Source organism: Hyperoodon ampullatus (genome assembly GCF_949752795.1).
Source record: "Hyperoodon ampullatus genome assembly, chromosome: 13".
Classification (NCBI taxonomy): domain Eukaryota; kingdom Metazoa; phylum Chordata; class Mammalia; order Artiodactyla; family Ziphiidae; genus Hyperoodon; species Hyperoodon ampullatus.
In genome coordinates, this window is record NC_136926.1 from 6,878,732 (window position 1) to 6,891,799 (window position 13,068).

Here is a 13,068-nt window from a genome sequence, read left to right on the forward strand (position 1 = left end):
AAAGAAGAAATTCCCATCGTATTTAGCTAAAAAGTCCATACAGCTGAGTGAGTGATTCAACTCAACAAATACAGGAGTACAGTGTTTTCTTAAACAAATATTCACTTTCTGTCGTTCCATCCCAGGCTTTCAGATGGTGGCCGTCCTTCCACTCAGCAGAGCTCGTCTCCCACTGACAAGAAGGACCTGCCAGTTGTCACTTACCCCAGTTTTGCTCCCAGCCTCTGCATACAGCTGTAGTCCAACAAAGAATCGTTCTCCAAGGGAGGGAATTCTTCGTAAGTGGGCTCAAACTACAAAGAGATATGAAATCAAGTGTGTCTCACTGAAAGTGACAATTTAATTCTCAAGTCATGTTTCCAAACAAGTTTGCAGGGCATATGGGAACCCAGATCTGGATGCCAAGGCCCCAAGGTAACTCAGACATGTAACTCAGCTCTGATAGATAAAGAGTATAACTTCCCTGTCCCTTATTTGTAAGCTAGTTGAAGACATTTACTTAAAAATATAGTTATAACTTATGTCATTGCCTTAATCCAAGACAGAGTAACTGTATCAGAGGTCACCGCTACAGGAAGTGAAACAAAGTTCACAAGGGACATACTTCTCCCCTCTCGGATACTCAGCTGAGTACTGTACTACTGCATAGGCTGTTCTTTATTCCCATACAGATTTTTTTTTTACTTCCATTACTCTCAGCAATTTCAGAAGAAAAAAAAAAAAACTAAATTTTAGAGTTCGACTTCCACTGTTCAATTTTTTCTCATGATCATAAGATTTTTTTCAACTGCAAACTAAAGCATTTCATGAATAGGAAGTAGTTATGGTTAAAACCAACCAACAAAGGAGAGGCTTAAAGCTTCTTTTAATGTCATATAATCCACCTGAAAGATAAAGCTAAGGTCAAAATGTATCTCATTTTTTTTAAGTGTATCTCTTTTTTTTTTTTTTTTTTAATTTTTAGCTGTGTTGGGTCTTCGTTGCTGTGCGCGGGCTTTCTCTAGTTGTGGCGGGCGGGGGCTACTCCTTGTTGAGTAAGGAGTATCTCTTCCAATGAGGAAGTCCCTCTATCTCTTTTAAAAAGCAACACCTCTACAGGAGTTGATAACAAAACCTGAAACTTTACGGGAACGAGAATTTTATAAAAGAAATATACTTCTGGGACTTCCCTGGTGGCCCAGTGGTTAAGACTCCGTGCTTCCACTACAGGGGGCACAGGTTCAATCCCTGGTCAGGGGAACTAAGATCCTGCATGCCGCGTGGCGCAACCAAAACAAAGAAAGAAAGAAAGAAATGCACTTCCTCCCGAGCATTCCAGCACCTGCGCGTCGCGCCTGACGAAGGCCTTGGTCACTCGCAGCACGTGGGTGTACTCGGTCAGCTCCAGGAGGTTCTTCCTCAGCCTCTCCTTGTTCTTCGTGACCTCCCTCAGCTCAGCCTCCAGCTTCTGCAACTGCTCCTGAAATGAAACGGCAGCAGGGTTACTTCCAAGTCTGGTTCTAATACTCTCTTCACAGTACCCCAGGACTAGCAGAGGTTTTAAAAAGCCATAATGTATGAGAGTTTGATAGGGATACGAAAACACGCACAGGTTTTTAAAGTCCATCATTTGCTGCTTCATATTAATTCAGGTACCTGTGACGGCGAGCACGCAGATGCTGGGATGACTATGAGTGCCCTACGGCTGGACCCAATCTCTAGTCTCAGGTCCTGTCATTTCTTCCGGTTTCCCTTCATCGGCTTATCCATTACCAATACACCAAAGAGTTTTCCTTTTTCAAGACTACATTTCCTTTTATTTGCAACACAGAAAAATTTTAGATAATCTTTCCCAAACATATTATTCCTGGTCTCTAGCTTAAGAGTTTGTATGCAGCTGCACTTAACACAATTAATTAAGCATAAAAATACTTGAGAACGAACCTTCTTTAACAATTAGTTATATACCAAGCATCCTTAACAATCCTTAAGTATTAAAACAATAGAAGCAGAAATCTGTAAAACAACCCACTGACTCAGTAAAACGGTGTTCAAACAAATCACCTGATCTGCTACATTCAGTACTTGTGTTCTGCCTTATAAAAATGATAAGCAGCCAGTAATCACTATATTTGTAATTACATCAAAAGCGACACACCAAACAGGCCAAGCCAGATGACTGCTCTCATCTGACTGTACAGTCCTCTCCAGAGTCCATTCATATAGCAACTGTTAAGTGACATCCTCCCAGAAAAACAAACAGAGCAGCCAGCAATGGAATGGTCCTAATTACACAGTACTAATTGTTTTAGAAGAGCTGTAAAGGGCTCTAGTCTATTTCCCAGTGTGATGAATGATCAGATGATTAGACCAAAACCTCAAGAGATAATTCACAGTGGGGGGGGGAAGGGGGGATGCTAATGCACAAGCCAGTGCTCTCACGGTGGTGGGGGACTCCAGAAGAAGGAATCTCATTTGCTGCCCATGGGGAACCACCTAGCACCTTCACACGAGCTTCTGAAAATTAGAGGGGGAAGGGTCAGGGTGAACTGGGGAGAATGTGAAGGGCACAGGCCTGAAGCCTCGATGACTTGCAGTAGAAGAGGCATGCTAAGGCCCGCACAGGCCCAGAAGTCACGTCACATGAGCCCAGATCTCACAGCCTAATTCTTGTTAGCCTCTGTTCAATACCACCTGTCTTACATGTTATGTTTTTCTAATATATGCTTTTATTTTTTAACTTATTTATTTTTATTTTTGGCTGCGTTGGGTCTTCGTTGCTGCATGCAGGCTTTCTCTCGTTGCAGTGAGTGGGGGCTACTCTTCGTTGCAGTGCGCAGGCTTCTCACTGCGGTGGCTTCTCTTGTTGTGGAGCACAAGCCCTAGGCGCACAGGCTTCAGTAGCTGTGGCTCGGGGGCTCTAGAGCACAGGCTCAGTAGTTGTGGCACACGGGCTCTACAGCACAGGCTCAGTAGTGGCGCAGGGCTTAGTTGCTCCACAGCATGTGGGATCTTCCCAGACCAGGGCTTGAACCTGTGTCCCCTGAACTGGCAGGCGGATTCTTAACCACTGCACCACCACGGAAGCCCTGTCTTACATTTTAAAAGAAAACCGAATTCCATTTAAAATTTGTCGAAGATAACCTGTCACTGAGAATTAACCATGATACGGTCTTCTGCTTTTCATTCCACGGTTTTGAGAAGAAAGGCAGAAAAGCACTAGACAATATAAAGTAAGTGAATAAACAGTCTCTGAGGTTAGTGACCTAAAACCGCTTCTTCAGAAACTAGTTACCTGCATTTCGATCACTTGTTTAAGAGGTGGTGCAGGAGCACTGGTCTCTCCCTCAGGGAGGGGAATATCAGCTCTATTAATTTCCTGCACCAAATATGCTGTGGAAATAAAAGTTAAACAAATTAGACTCAAAAACTTACTACAGGACACTTCAGTGAGACCACGTTACATCCCAACCTTTCCCAGGTCGTCTAAAAACTAACGTCTAAATGCATAAAATCTTGCCTGTCCCAACTGACCGACAGGATGCCTTTTGCAGCCTTGTTTCCAAAGATGTGCAAAATAATTCTGCCTAGAGAGACCAGCGTGCAGTGACAAAACAAACAGTAACCTGGATACACATTTTCTGAAATTCCCCACATCCTTCATTTCTAAAATTCTAGTTAAAGAACTTTGGAGTCACAGCTGCCTCTGCCCCTCCTTCTGTAAAGGAAGCAGAAGGTTAAGGACACACTTGGAAGTGCAGGAATAATCCAATGATGGACCTATAATCGTCCCCACCAGAGCCATCAGGGCAACCTCCCTGCAGACGCCATTGGGAGGAGATACACATCCATCAGGAAAAACACATCCTCTATCAGTCTCCTCTATAAGGAGGAGACCACAAGGCAGAAAGTCAGGTTCTCCTGAGTCCCCAGTTAGCCGTGATGTTTTAACTTAGAGCAACGTACACTGCCTTCTCTACTTACATTAAAAACTAGATTCATGGGGGCCTCCCTGGTGGCGCGGTGGTTGAGAGTCCGCCTGCCGATGCAGGGGATACGGGTTCGTGCCCCGGTCTGGGAGGATCCCATATGCCGCGGAGCGGCTGGGCCCGTGAGCCATGGCTGCTGAGCCTGCGCGTCCGGAGCCTGTGCTCCGCAACGGGAGAGGCCACAACAGTGAGAGGCCCGCATACCACAAAAAAAAAAAAAAAAAAAAAAAACTAGATTCATGAAACTAATAATGAACCAGCCAAAAAAAACTTAATTTCTTTAGCTTACATTTTCAATTCCATGAAGCGTTCTTTTCCTTAGGATAAAAGTCATAAGACCTGGTAAAGTCATTACCAGATATAATATTTTGGAGAAGTGTTAACTAGTTATTTTATTAGAAAGAGAGAGAGAGAGAGAAAGAAAAAGAGAAAGAAAGGAAGGAAGGAAGGAAGAAAGAAAGAGAGAAAGAAAGAGAGAGAAAGAAAAAGAGAGAGAGAGAGAAAGAAAGAGAGAAAGAAAAAGAGAGAGAGAAAGAAAGAAAGAAAGAGAGAAAGAAAAAGAGATAGAGAGAAAGAAAGAAAGAAAGGAAGGAAGGAAGGGAGAGAGAGAGAAAGGGAGGAGGGAGGAAGAAAAGCGATGATGTCTTGCCCATAAGATAGCAAAGGAAGCACTGGGTTTAAGAGCTTTCTGGAAATGGATGTAAATTTTTTAACCTATTTTTTATACCTAAATTTACCTGAGAGTTCATTTTCTTTTTAAGTCTGCATTCTTTCTGAAACAGTCTAAGCTACAGGAAGTCCTGGACACGTCTAATGTGTTGTCCCTCCTGTCCCGCCTTTGAAAACTCATTCCAAATATACGACCTGTCCAATGACATATATATATGGCAAGGATGGGGATGTGGTATCACCCTACCCTACATGATCCACACAGATAACTGGGGCCTCAAACAATATGCAGAGGACTAGACTTCAGATGACTAACAGGTTTCTTTCGATCTTAAAAATCCCCAATTAAAAAATATAAAACCCACAATAATTAACTGCTATTAGAAATCATTCCAAAGGTCATCTTCTCTCCCCTCCTCAACACTCTCACTCCCAGGTTTTTCTGTTCATCCCTCTAAAAACAAATTTGGTACTTTAGACAATTACTGGCATCGTTCCCCTCTCTCTACTTCAGTCAGAATTTCAAGGTTTGAATTGATAAAGACCATTTTATTTTAGGCTAAGACGTTAAAGGTTTTACGGATGAGTTTTAATGGTTAACAGAGAACGATGATCTCTGCAAAGGAAGCCCTGAAAAAAAGGAAATGATCAACCAATCTATCTGCCATTTCCTTCCTCCCCTGTTCTCTGATATAATTTTAAGTAATATATTAACGTGTATACAATGTTTTTAAGTTATAATAAATTACAAGGGATGGGCTAAATAAATTATAGCACATTAATACCATAAAATACTATGCAGCCATTATAAACAATGATGAGTCAATCTGTTTATTGACATGAAAAGATGTTAAAGTACCATCAAATGAGAAACAAAGCTAATGACAAAATAACCTGACCATTATGTATGTAAATCCTTACTTTTATAGATGAATAGTAAAAAAATACATAAACCTACATAATAGTGAATACAGGAATGGTGAGAACATGGACGACTTCCTTTTTCCTTTCTGCGTGTCTAGATTTTCTCATTTTTCTAAAGTGAACAAGGTTTACTTATATAACAATAATTATTCAAGTTATTAAAACAAACTCACCCAATATTCGCTCCAGTTCTTCACACCTCTTCACCTCACCCACAAATTTCCTTTGGAAAGAACTTACGTTCTGGTTCAGCTGAGAAAAAGATGAAAATTTTGCTTTGACTTTTCTACAATTTAAAAATAAATTCAAGTTTATAAATAAAATATGAGAGTCAAGGGTTTGGGGGGGAAGCACATCCTCGTATACTACTGAATAGGAGTATAAACTGACACATCTTTTCTGGAAAGCGATTTGGCAACTTTTACCAAAAAAAAAGCCTGAAAAATATCTTCTGGCCCAGAAATAGCCCATGAAGAAATTCAACCTAAAGGAACAAACTATGGATACGGACAAGAATGTATCTAAAAGAGCATCAACCTCAGAGATAGAGAAAAAATGATTTAACAGTGGAAAACTGGTTAAAGAAATCATAGTCTATATCCACACTGTGGAACACTACTCAGTGGTAAAAAAGGAACAAACTGACACATCAACATCACAGAGGATGTTCAGAAACATGATGTAAGTGAAAGACACAGAAGACCACATATTGTGTGACCCCATTTCTATGAAATGTCCAAGAAAGGAAAACCTAGAGGCAGAAAGTAGGTTAGTGATTGCCTGGGTCTTGGGGTAGGGAGGGGGATGACCTGTAAACGAGCATAAGGGACCTTATTGGGATGATGCGACAGTCTAAAACTGGATTGTGGCAATGGACGTGCTACTCAGAAAATTTTCTAAAAACCAATGAACTGTACACTTGAAATGGGTGAATTTTATGATACACATCAATAAAGTTGGATAAAAATTATGGTTCAGTAATATAACTGATTACTATGCACTTATTAAAAATTGTTTTAAATGATGAGGTATTTGATTATATTAAGAAATTATTATTAAAATTTTTAGGTATGATGACATTGTGGTTATGATTTTTTTAGGGTCCTTACCTTTTAGAGATACTTATTGAAATATTTATGAGTGAAATTATACATCTGGGATTTGCTTCAAAATGATCTTGTCTGATGGGTGGGGATTTTTGGGGTTTTTTTGGACCACACGGCTTTTGAGATCTTAGTTCCCCAACCAGGGATCAAACCCAGACCCGGCAGTGAAAGCGCCAAGCCCTAACCACTGGACCCCCAGGGAAGTCCCGCCATTGGTTTATAATATGGGTCCACAGGAGTTCACTGTTCCCATATACTCTCCCCTTCACTTAACATCTTATCAGGACTTCCCTGGTGGCGTAGTGGTTAACAGTCCTCCTGCCAATTCAGGGGACACGGGTTTGAGCCCTGGTCCAGCAAGATCCCACATGCAGCTCAGCAACTAAACCCATGTGCCACAACTACTGAGCCTGCGCTCTAGAGCCCACAAGCCACAACTACTGAGCCCCTGTGCCACAACTACTGAAGCCCGCGCACCTAGAGCCCGTGCTCTGCATCAAGAGAAGCCACCGCGATAAGAAGCCCGCACACCGCAACGAAGAGTAGCTCACCACAACTAGAGAAAGCCTGCGCGCAGCAACGAAGACCCAACGCAGCCAAAAATAAATAAATTTATTAAAACAAAAAAATCTTACCATATAAAGCTTAAAACCATAAAAAATTGTAAAACAATATTTAATAAAATGAGGAAATTAGTCATGCATGATTTGTGTGTGAAAAAAGACTAAAGATATTATCAGTGTGGCTCCAATTATCTAAAAATACCTATGTATGTACATTTTAAAATATTATTAGAGGGATTCCCTGGTGGCGGAGTGGTTAAGAATCCGCCTGCCAGTGCAGGGGGCACAGGTTCGATCCCTAGTCTGGGAAGATCCCACATGCTGCGGAGCAACTAAGCCCGTGTGCCACAACTACTGAGCCTGTGCCCTAGAGCCTCCGAGCCACAGCTACTGAAGCCCGTGCGCCTAGGGCCTGTGCTCCGCAACAAGAGAAGCCACCGCAATGAGAAGCCTGCACACAGCAATGAAGACCCAATGCAGCCAAAAATAAATAAATTTATTAAAAAATAATAATATTAGAAAAATAATGTTTGATTGGACAATATGAACCAAAAAGGTAAAGTGTTTGTTTCTAGGTAATGGGATCATGGAAATTAGTATCTCATGTTTCCCAAATTTCCCACAATGGACGTATATTACTTTCAAATTTTTTAAATTACAGTAATCATTCATGTTGAAAGGCATTTGGGGCAAGAATTTTACCTTCACTCTGTGCAGCATTATACTGGGCACTCTCAAAAAGGAGAATTAGAAACAGCTTGGCATGAAGCTGCTTGAACAACCTGAGAATGTCTATCCCAAAGGCTTGGTTCTTGTTCAGTTTTTGGAAATTTTTTTAAAGAGTTAACCAGAAGAAAGATAAAAATTTGAATTTCACTTCTGTTTGTCACATTCGCATTCATTTCTGGAAGTCATGTTAATCCAAAGTAGTAACCACTTTCGAGTTCCTAATGATTCAGACACAACCTATCTCAACAGAACTAAGAATGAGCAGAGGAAGCTACCCACCAAAAGCTGTCTATTAATGACATGACTTCTCAGTTTCACTGTCTTTTTCATCAATATCAAACGCTGACTCAAAGTGGACACTATGGTTCCACATATAGAATCTTCACGAAGAGGCAAATTTCTGTGGCAACAACACACACAATTGGATCTGACATCCGCCGTCACCATCTTACACAGTATGTTAACTGGTTTCTTCTGTTGCGTGGTTTCTTTTATAAAGTTTTGCTTCTATTTTCTTTTTAGGGAGGCAACAGCACCCTTAATTCCAGGCTAACGCTATGAAGTACATTTTTTTTTTTTTTTTAAATTTATGGCTGTGTTGGGTCTTTGTTGCATGCAGGTTTTCTCTAGTTGTGGAGAGCCGGGGCTACTCTTTGTCACGGTGCACGGGCTTCCCATTGCAGTGGCTTCTCTTGTTGTGGAGCATGGGCTCTAGGTGCGTGGGCTTCAGTATTGCAGCACGCGGGCTCAGTAGTTGTGGCTCACAGGCTCTAGAGTGCAGGCTCAGTAGTTGTGGCGCACGGGCTTAGTTGCTCCGCGGCATGTGGGATCTTCGCAGACCAGGGATCAAACCTGTGCCCCCTGCACTGGCAGGTGGATTCTTATCCACTGCGCCACCAGGGAAGCCCTATGAAGTACATTTTTTTTTTAATTATTTATTTATTCATTTATTTATTTTTGGCTGTGTTGGGTCTTCGTTTCTGTGCGAGGGCTTTCTCTAGTTGCGGTGAGCAGGGGCCACTCTTCATCGCGGTGCGCAGGCCTCTCACTGTCGCGGCCTCTCTTGTTGCGGAGCACAAGCTCCAGACGCGCAAGCTCAGTAGTTGTGGCACACGGGCCTAGTTGCTCCACGGCATGTGGGATCTTCCCAGACCAGGGCTCGAACCCGTGTCCCCTGCATTAGCAGGCAGATTCTCAACCACTGCGCCACCAGGGAAGCCCTATGAAGTACATTTTAATGCAGATTTGTTTTAACACTAACATTTAACCTAGAAAAACCAGCAGAGGCTGCCTGGTGCTGTTGTGACTGGTATCCACGCCACCCATCTTCCCACTCCAGCAGCTAACGGACAAAAGGTGAACGCTGTCCCCAAATTCCAGACCCTTAGAAAAGTGAGATGGACTTGCCCTTCACTGAGTCCTACTGGTGAGTTGAATAACCTTTCTTTTCCAGGTCTTCTCTTTGGCTGTCACTACAGAAACCCTTGCCCTGCCTCCTCTCCCTTAGAAGGATCACTAAAAGGAAAGGCGGAAATGCTCCAGCCTGTGCAAATCAGAAAAGACAGACGTCGGGGATCCCACCTGGTGAGTGCAGTCAGGAAGAAATTCCAGAAGAGAGCAGAAAAAGTGTCAGGTGACAGAGCTTTCTGCACTAGCACCTGTGCTGCTGGACAGTCATCCCAAAGACAGACAGACAGACAGACAGACACACACACACACACACACACACACACACCTGAGCTCTGAAAACCTAGCATCACACAAAGAGCTCATTTTAACACGGCAGCTTTACACACACACACCTGAGTTCTGAAAACCTAGCATCACACAAAGAGCTCATTTTAACACGGCAGCTTTATTTTACTTCTGGCAAAAGATGACCTGCACTTTCTTTTTCTTTCCCCAATTTTCAGTTTAAAAGAATCCCAAGTGTCCTCTACTACCCAATGTAATGGCACTCAATGAAACTTGCACCTTTGCGGTAATTAGGGTGTTTGTTCAAACCTCTAAGATTTAAGCTTGATTTAAGCCTCTTGGCCTGAGTACTAACAGGATGGAAGAAATCTACCTGTTATAAAGAAGGAAGCCCATTTCTCTCACAAGTGTTTCCTGAATCTTTCACGTGCTACTCAGTCACAGCTCAGCACAGCAGCACCTGCCAGGAAAGTGGGCACCGCGTGCTGAAGCCCAAATGGCTCCAGAAACCAGGAAGAGCTGGGCCTTCTCTGCAGCCTCGCCTGCCACTCAGGAGTTTCTCTCTGACCTGGCAGTTGCCTTGTGAGGCCAACCCAGGGATCAGTGACACCAGATCTTGGGTACGGGTGTTCCCTCTTGAAACTAAGGAGCCCTCAGAAAGACGAAGGGAAACCAGAGGAGATGAAAGCTGGGTCCCAGAAAATAAAATGTTCAATTCAAGTGAATTCCAGTTCAATTAGCAAGGTCCTGCGCTTCATAATCTCCCTGTCACACTGCTCTTTCCCTTCATGGCACTTATCACAGTTCATAATCAGAGTGTGTCTCTCCTACATTGTGAGCAACAAAAACACAGGGACTTTGTCCACCCTGCTCACCCCTGAGTCCCCAGCACCAAACTCAGTGTCTGCAACAGAGCAAGCACTCACTGAAAGCTTGTTCATTCATTCCACAAAGGCATACTAATGCCCACAAAGTCAGGGACTGTACTCAGGAGTCAGCAATGAACAAGGCAGGCAAGGCCCTTACCCCACACCCCGGGGGGGTTGACAGTCCACGGTGGAGACAAACGATAAATAAACAGATATATGAACAAGGGTTTATTACTACTTGCTGGGGAGACAGGTCCCATACAACAAATTCTGATTGCACTCCAACTCCTTCCTAGGCAGTGCTATGTACATCATCAGGTATCAGTGAACAAAAACGACAAAAATCCCGCCCCTCGGGAGCTTACACCAAATTCATTCCCAGTTCAGGCTCCTGGCTCTTCCAGTTCCCTCCACCTGGGACCTTGTTCCCCCAGATCTTCCCAGGGCCGGCTCCTGCCCATTCAGGTCTCAGCCCAAGAACACTTCCTCAGAGAGACCTCCCTGAGCACCCCCAACTGAGGCACTATCTATCTCATCACCCCGTTTTAGTTTCTGTATGGCAAACATATTCCTGTTTACGTATTCATTTGCTTAATATTTCTCCCGTTCCCCCTGCCCCGTAAGTTCCAGAAGAGCTCCAAGAGGCCTTATGAGATTTGTTCTCCCGCTTAGCCCAGTGCCTGGCACAGAGTCGGTGCTCCGAAGCATCAGATGGCACGACCCGAGTGGACGAAGACGACGCGGAGCGTTCCTAACTAACCGGCCTGGGAGGCCGCGAACCAGACATTCGGCGACCCTGGGCTCGGGCCCCGCTCTGCGGAAGCTCTGGCCGGAAAGTGGACCTCAGCTTCCCCGTCTGGGAAATGGGCGCCCAGGCGCCCACGGAAAGGAGGCCCGAGCAAAAGGCTCGATGCGGCAGTTCCGCGGGCAGGTGCGGCCCGCGTCTCCCGGGCGACACTCACGTCTCGGAACTGGACCAGGCCCTTCTCGCCCAGGGCGCTGAGGCACTCGTAGGCCGTGCCGGACTGCAAGAAGAGCTGCGCCAGGCACATGGTCTCGCTCCGGAACAGGGACCCCATGGCTGGCCGGCCCGCGCCCCCGCGGGGCCCGACGGGCGGCGGCGGCTCCGGGCCGCGCGGGCCCTCACGGTCAGCCGGGGCGGCCCGGAGCTCGGGCTTCTCCTGCGGCCTGGCCGCAACCCCGCACCATGGGACTCCGGGCTGCACCAGCTGCTACCGATCCCACCGCCGCGGCCGCCGCTCCAGGCGCCGCCAGAGCCGCCCCGAGGCCCCGCCCCCTGGCTACAGCCGGTTCCGGTTCCGCCCCCCCCCCGCGCTCGTGCCCACCCCGCGCCGGCCGACCAATGGCGCCCGGAGTTGCGGACGACGGCGGCGCAGGCGGCGGGGCCAAACGGCGCAAACCCGGCGGCAATGCGGGGGGTCACGGAACCTGTCCGGACTCCGACCAAAAGCTGCCACTCGCTCCGCTGTTCACAGCTTTTTAAAAAGAGTTTAACTGAGTTTACGTGCCATAAAGTTCACCCGACTAGAGTATACAATTTTGTGATATTTAGTAAAGTTACAAAGTTGTGCAGCCATCGTCGCGATCAATTTTAGAATATTTCCATCAACCCCAGAAGGATTCCTCCTGCTCGGCTGCAGTCAATCCCCTTCCCGTCTCCAAGCTCCGGGCAATCGCTAAACAACTTCTTCTCCATAGATCTGCCGGTTAGGACATTTCCTATCAACGGAATTACACCCTGTGCGGTGTTTGCAGCTAGCTCCTGCCGCTGGCTTTTCTCTGGGGTCCTGGCCTGTGTGCGGACCAGAAAGCAGGGTCTGATGCCAGGCTGTTCTTGCCTTATACGCTCCTGCACACAGCAGCTACAGAGATCTCTGGCAGGACGAAAATGGGATGTGAGCCTACTGAAAATCCTCTGGCTTCTCCCACCGCGTTCGGAGTAAAATCCAAACTTCTCACTACGGCCAGCAAGACCCCACCGGGTCTGGCCTCTGCTCTCCACAAGCCCTGGTCTCCACCTGCCTGCCCTGGGCTCCCTTTGCTCTCCTCCTCCTGCTTTCTTTCTCTTTCCAGGTGGGTGCACTTGAACTTGCCGACCCTTCCCCTGTCTCTGCCTAGAATACCCTTCTCCCAGACCTCAAAATTAGCTCCTACAAGTCTCAGCTCAAATGTCCCTGCCTCTGAGGGGCTGTTCCTGACCAGTAGCGGGAGTAGCCCTACCACCCCACTCCACCACAGTCCTGTTTTATTTTCCTCATAGCACCTACCACTGTCTGACATTATCTTCCTTTATTGCGGGTTTTCCCCCACTGGAATGTAAACTCTGTGGACAAAACAATGTTGCCTGCCATTTCAGTAAACAAAGGATGTTGCAGCCATCAAGCCCTCAGCCACTGCAGCTGCCCCCAGTCGTTCACCCTGAGGGGATTCAGAATGGAGAAAAACAGGATACTGACCCTAGATAGTTAAGATGTGTATCAAAGGAAAAATTTCCATGACCGCAGACTCTTGTATCTTCCCATAC

The 13,068-nt window shown here is 45.5% G+C and overlaps 1 protein-coding gene across 1 annotated transcript in view; it reads right to left on the bottom strand.

The window, feature by feature from the left end:
- Nucleotides 1-11,602, bottom strand: part of ATP6V0A2 (ATPase H+ transporting V0 subunit a2) — a gene marked incomplete at both ends in the record, with an annotated part of 35,523 nt that extends 23,921 nt beyond the window's left edge. Inside the window, 5 exons of the mRNA XM_079717711.1 lie at nt 205-293; nt 1,322-1,459; nt 3,275-3,372; nt 5,735-5,813; nt 11,486-11,602. Of these exons, the coding sequence (XP_079573837.1) occupies nt 205-293; nt 1,322-1,459; nt 3,275-3,372; nt 5,735-5,813; nt 11,486-11,602 (521 nt within the window). The remainder of the gene's footprint in view (nt 1-204; nt 294-1,321; nt 1,460-3,274; nt 3,373-5,734; nt 5,814-11,485) is intronic.
- Between the last annotated feature and the right edge of the window lie 1,466 nt (nt 11,603-13,068).